This window comes from Acyrthosiphon pisum, chromosome A2 (genome assembly GCF_005508785.2).
Source record: "Acyrthosiphon pisum isolate AL4f chromosome A2, pea_aphid_22Mar2018_4r6ur, whole genome shotgun sequence".
Lineage (NCBI taxonomy): Eukaryota > Metazoa > Arthropoda > Insecta > Hemiptera > Aphididae > Acyrthosiphon > Acyrthosiphon pisum.
The window spans coordinates 75,764,395-75,770,966 of NC_042495.1; the positions used below are offsets into that span (position 1 = coordinate 75,764,395).

General features: G+C 30.1%; 2 protein-coding genes across 3 annotated transcripts; both read left to right on the forward strand.

Moving 5' to 3' along the window:
- The first annotated feature begins 399 nt into the window (after positions 1–399).
- On the forward strand, positions 400–3,490 carry LOC103310335 (26S proteasome non-ATPase regulatory subunit 6). The gene is made up of 2 exons (XM_008188303.3): positions 400–584; positions 2,074–3,490. The coding sequence occupies exon 2, from the start codon at positions 2,081–2,083 to the stop codon at positions 3,284–3,286; it is 1,206 nt and encodes a 401-aa protein (XP_008186525.1). The 5' UTR covers positions 400–584; positions 2,074–2,080; the 3' UTR covers positions 3,287–3,490.
- On the forward strand, positions 448–1,925 carry Tp53rk (TP53-regulating kinase). 2 transcript variants are annotated; one of them, XM_029488895.1, is made up of 2 exons: positions 448–584; positions 1,195–1,925. In XM_029488895.1, the coding sequence occupies exon 2, from the start codon at positions 1,227–1,229 to the stop codon at positions 1,872–1,874; it is 648 nt and encodes a 215-aa protein (XP_029344755.1). In that variant the 5' UTR covers positions 448–584; positions 1,195–1,226; the 3' UTR covers positions 1,875–1,925. The 2 variants fall into 2 exon arrangements, with proteins under 2 accessions (XP_029344755.1, NP_001155492.1); NM_001162020.2 differs by having other exon boundaries at positions 466–584; positions 1,207–1,925.
- Positions 3,491–6,572: the final 3,082 nt, after the last annotated feature.

The following is a 6,572-nucleotide window of genomic DNA, read 5'->3' on the forward strand; positions in this document are numbered from 1 at the left end:
GGAGATTCATTTCGGTGGACACTTTTCTAGATTCGATGGGCAACCATACTATCTTTAATCGTGATCGTGACTAATATCCTCTTTATCATCAATATTTATAAATTGATAATACATATTTTTAGAGATTATAGGAAATAATATGGAATATTATTGTTTTATGAATTATTAATTATAATTTAGAAACAATAGCGTTTAAAATTATTGCATCTTTGAAGCTATTGTTTATTTATTACAATTTACTATTCAATCTATTAATATTATAATTTTTTAAAGAACTTTTTATTCAATATTTATTTCATATTTATACCAGCTGTTCAAATAGCCAAGGTTTAAGTAGATACCATGGTTGTTTAACTAATACAATTATTTGAGGTTAGCTTATGATTGTTTCGATAAATGACAATGCAAAAAGTAAACAAAATCAAATCTATTTGGTATTTAATAGTGGTTATTATTTATTGTGTTCTCTTATTTTTCTCCTAAAAGAAATAAGTTTTAAAACAAAAAGTTCTTACTATACTCATTTACTCTTACTATACTCGCGTTGTCATCAATTTCTCATTAATTGATTTAATTGCTAATTGGTAAGTGTTATTTTATTATATAACAATTTGTAGTTTTAATTTAGGTTTAGGTATATAGTTTAGTTAAATATATATTTAGCAAATATAATATTATATGGAATATGAAAAATATGTGATAGGTACTTTTGGTTTGCCTTTTTATTTCATGTAATGTATATTAATATGTACTCTAAAAATCTTTTTTTTCTGAATAGTGTATTTATTTTATTGTTTTTAAAGTATATCTAATGTTGAATTCACACTTAAAAAGATTAATCTTATCAATTTTTATACTAAATTATAATTTAGATATTTAGCATGTATATATTAAAATATATTATGAAAAAATAACCAAAAGTTTTATATGTTATACCTAAGCACAGTGAACATATTCTGTCAACATTTTAAAAATTAGGAATTTGTTATTTTCTTTAAAATGGTGTTATTATGTTTTGATTTTGTTGATTATTTAATGCTACATACATATATATATTATATACTTTTATTAACTTAAATTCAATAATTTATTAAAATTTAAGTAATTTTTTAGTTATACCTACCTAACTCTTATTTGAAAATTCTATTTTATCAATTGTATTTATTATTTACTGTAATTTATATTTAATGACAGATTGTAATTCAGATACCTATCTCATCCCAATCATGGAATTATATAAACAAGGAGCAGAATCAAAAATATTCACTACAACATACTCAGACCGAAAAGCCATCATTAAAGAACGATTTTCAAGACAATATAGAAATGAATTGTTGGATTTAAATATACGAAAAGAACGTACTAAAGCTGAAGCAAAAGCTATTTTAAAATGTAAACAGGGTGGAATTGCAACTCCTGTTATATATTCTTTGGATTTAAATAACTACAAAATAATAATGGAACATATAAATGGTCAAACAGTCAATGACTATCTAACTAATATTAAAGATAAACAAGATGATAATGGCAAGTTGACAAAATTACTCACAAATATTGGAGCTATCGTAGGAAAAATGCATTCTCTTGGAGTATTTCATGGTGATCTAACAACTTCTAACATCATAAAAAAAGAGGATGATACATTGGTGTTAATTGATTTTGGCCTTAGCCATTTTAATCCAAGTGTTGAAGACAAGGCTGTAGATTTATATGTTTTAGAAAGAGCATTTGTCAGTACACATTCTTATTTTTCACAGTTATTTCCAGTAATTTTAGATGGTTATAAAAATGCTTACGAGTTAGATGTTCAAGCTGTTTTTAATCAATTTCAAAATGTTCGAAGTCGAGGTCGTAAACGACTTATGATTGGCTAGTTTATTTTTTTTTTGTGTATTTATGTTTAAAATAAAAATGATTTTATTGTACTTATATTGTTCTGATTTTAGTATGATTACACTATCCTGTCCTAATTTAATGATAATTTGTAGTAGATATTTGATAGTATGAGTGTACAACTGTTTTATTATTTTAGTAATTCATTATAGCTATAAAAATTGTATTATTTTTTTACAGATCCAATATGGACATAGCTGAAGGTGTTACGCCAGCATATCTGAAATTGGCTCAGATAAAATTTTGCTTAACTCTCCCACAGTTTAAAGAAGACCCAGATTTAATTTCATCTTTATTAGCCGGTATAGTCCAAAATAATATGGCCCCCTACTACAAAGAAGTATGTACAGATTTGTCATGGATATTTGACCAAACTCTTTATGATAAAATGGCTGCTAATAATGCTAAGCGTATGGCAGAACTTGAACAAGAAAAAAATCCCACCATGGTAGATGATGACGACCCGGTATCTGGTATATGGCAAGCAAAGTTGCTTTATTTATGTTCCATCGGTGACCGCGAAGAAGCAACAAAACTGGCAGAGTCTAAATTAGAAGAGAAAAATGTACCTAAGTCACAGCAAATCGATACTGTGTTTGCTCTATTTAGAGTTGCATACTTTCACGGATGCGATATTCCGGCAATGAAAAAAGCAATAGACAAAGCCACAGAGTTAATTGAAGGAGGATCTGGTGGAGATTGGAGTGCCAGAAATAAACTTAAAGCATATGATGGTATTTGGAGTTTGGCAATACGAGATTTCAACCGAGCGGCCAAGCTATTTGTAGATGTTGTACCTACATTTGAATCGTATGAACTTGCAGATTTCAGCACTATCATCAAATACACCGTATATTCGTCAATGATAGCTTTCCCTAGATATGAGTTGAAAAAAACGCTCATGCATCATGGTGTCATGGCTCAGGCATTAAACTCAAATTCTAAGGAACTCAAAGATTACTTTGTTTCATTATATGAAGGTCAATACTCCAAATTCCTTGTTTATTTAGCACGCATTGAAAAGAACATGAAACAAGACCCTTTGTTACACCCTCACTATAAATATTATGTTCAAGAGATGAGGTTATTAGCGTATAAGCAAATATTACAAGCATATAGATCATTGAGTTTGGATTACATGGCTGAATCGTTTGGTGTGACTAAAGCATTTGTGGAAAAAGAAGTTGCTAGATTTGCAGCTGCTGGACGTTTAACTTGCAAGATTGATCATGTTGCTGGAGCTGTGGTCACCAGTAGTACATCCAAGAATAGTTTACAACTAGGAGCACCAGAATCTAGACTAGAACGCGGTATATTATATCAGACAACTGTGAAAAAAGGCGATATATTATTGAACAGGTTAAAGAAGTTGGCTAGAGTTATGGATTTCTAAAAAAAAATGTTGTGGTTTTTTTTTTAGTTTGTGTTTAAAAATAAATAAATTTTGATTTAATGCATTATACATTTGTATGTATAATTCATCAATTCTAATTAATCCAATATTATTATTATTTGTACTTTCGCATCATCTAAAAATATTAATAGACTACCTATATCCTTATAAATTATAATATATTAAACAATACATCTATTGAAATCTATTTTTGATTATTAAAACTTTTTTTAAATGTATTCATACATCATGCTTCTATTGTAAATTTGGTTTAAATATTAATATTTAAACCAAATTGAACTAATTAGTTCAACCAGTCATGATTGTTACAGAAATAATTTGTAACTCAATGATTTCTTAATGTTGTATCCTTATAACCAGGCCCAGATTAGGTTATTTCGGGGTCCTAGACACTTTCTCCACAATATGGAGAATATAATATTTTTGAAATTGTCTTGGGCCCTAGACACAGTGCCTATGTGGTAAATATGGCTCAGGTTATAAAATTTGGTACTATAGTCTATAAGTGAATAACTGTATCAAGACATCAAGTATAATATAATATAATGTATTATGTAATACATACGGCAAGTTTCCAAGTTATTACTGTAGCTGTTTAAAAATTTTTGGCAACATTTTTTTATAAGCAATTTATTGAAGTTCAAATGTTGACTTTTTCAATTTTATGAAAATTTGTAAGTTATTTTATAGTTTGAAATTTATGAAATATTCAATTCTAGACCTAACATTGAAATTTTAATATAAGGTTCCACATAAGTAACCAACAAATTTTAGAAATTATATCTGAATTTTTCTTTATAGACAATTGAAGTTCAAATTTGGACAAAATTAGTATATGCATAAACGAAGAATAACAACTATCCAATTATTTTGTTATACCTAATTCAAAAATATTTTTAGTGGGAAATTGAAACTTTTAACGTATTATTTTTTTCTTTTATTACCTATTAGCTTTTAGCATAAGACTATTAGGTACAGCTCGAAAATTAAATTATTATACACTATTATTTACAATACCTACGTAGCACGTTTGATGAAAACAGTAAAATTATTAAATGACAAAACCCGCTTCCAATATAAAGGCGATTCATTTTTTTGATGAAAATTTCAGAATTAGATTTGAGGATGGACAAGAGGTTGAGAGGGATATTGAAGGCTCTAAGGGAACTAAGCAAAATTAAACGTTTGGAGTCTAAGCCCTAAGGACGGACAATCAAAGATATACTCTGAAGGTCGCAAGCACTGGTAAAGAGTACCTATACTGGTACGGTCATTATAAGCGTGGAATACTAGTACGGTCCTCATCCTCAACACTCAAGGCTTCCCATAGTATAAAATAAAATACACCCATAATATGTAAGCTAGGAAATTGCATAGATCAAAATATATAGGTATGTACACGATACTTAAACGGCTAAAAGTTTAAAAATACATTGCTAGAGGTAAGGGGATTCGATACCATGATTTTCTGTTTTTGTCGAACACACGCGCGACATAGTATTTTAGACGTGTTTTTTGTCAGACATTCCAATTGATCAATTGAAGCGATAAGAGTTCTGAAAACAGATTTGAATTTGTTCGTCTGGTCTACTTGAAATCGAAAATTAAATTTTGTAGTGTACCTACCAGTGTTCCGCGTGTTTAATTTATTTTGATATAAATTCTATGGACCGTACCAATATTTCTACAATCGCAAGCAATTTCAGTGAGAAGTAGTGTACTAGTGTGCAAAGAAGAGAGTCGTTTAAACCAAATTTAAAAGCGTGATCGCTGATCGGGTAAGGCGAACGTTCCACGCGGAGTTAGCTGAAGCGGATCATAGAAGATCTAAGTTGTTGAATCAAGTTTTTTTTGTCAGGTATATTGGGACAGTGTTTTTATGTTATAAGGCAGCTGATTATTTCAGTATCCAGTAGTTGGACCAAAGATTGAAAGTGCGATGACATAATATATGGTAAAATCTGTCCAAGTGGTAATTGAGTGAAGGAAGGTAAAATTGTGTTGGATGTGGATTTGGTTAGCCTATCAGCCACTTCATTACTATGGATATACGTGGGTATGCATGTCAACGTGGCTGGGGATTCACATAGGTAAGTTAAATTAAGCGATATGACAGATTGAGGTAATTTATACATAATTTAATAAAAAGAAAAACAAGATAGTTTAGAGTTAAGGAGATTTGATTCTAGTGTTTGGAAACAATAGACATAGAGTCGGAGGCAATTAAATAGTTACTCGGAACTAGATTTAAAATAAACAAAAGGGCTTCGTAAATAGCATAACACTGCGGTATAGGAGGAGGACGAGGGGAGAAGATTATTATTGAAAGAAACTTGCAGTTCAGGAAGGGCTCTAGATAAACTAGAGATTTACTAGATATACTAGGTATGCTATATTTATTAGAGCCTTAGTTCAGGTAGGTACCAATATAGAATGTTTTCCGGCTGATAAGGGAGAAACTGAGCAGTCTGTACAGATAAACATGAAATTAGGAAAATTAAGGTTAAGCGATAATTAAAAAAAAAAATGTTTAATGACCATGGGTTCAGACAGTGTGTTAAGCTGGTAAGAGCCAAGAGGTCTGTAAATTGGCCTTCATAAGAATAAGGTAAGGGAGCATTAAGGAGAGAGTCGTATGATTGCTCGCGTCGAGTTGATCGAAGTTTGTTTAATACTTTAAGGGGCCTCGCCATCGCATTGATTTAAGGAGAATCATTTAGGCAATTTCTAAACTCGTTGTCGCCACCCGAGATCTATGTGTTAGTAGTAAATGATTATTAGTGGTTGTAGCGTTCATGCGGGTCAATTGTAGAGGTACCTTGCTCTCACACGCACCTGTCAGCATGTAATAATATTGTGATCATGAAAAAATGTTTATTTTTCACTCAAACACACGATTCTAATTCCAACAATACGCATAGGCGCAACTAGACCTATACTTTTGAGGGTGCACAAATTATAAAGAATTCCCAGACCCCCGGACCCATACTCTATATACAGGCTATAACAGAAAGATCTGACAAAAAAAAATTACGCTGATTAAACGTATGACAAAAATATTTTGAAAAAAGTTATTACATTCTAAGCCAATAACTTTTATTGTATTTATGTTATCTAAAATATAGGCTTGTTTTATAAATTATAATAATTAATTATAAACAAGGAAACAATAAAAACACTCTCACATTCATGTGCAGTCTTCTATCCTGCCAAAGATAAAGAGAAATATCGTTATCCTGTTTTCTAAGTTATTTTGTTGAATATT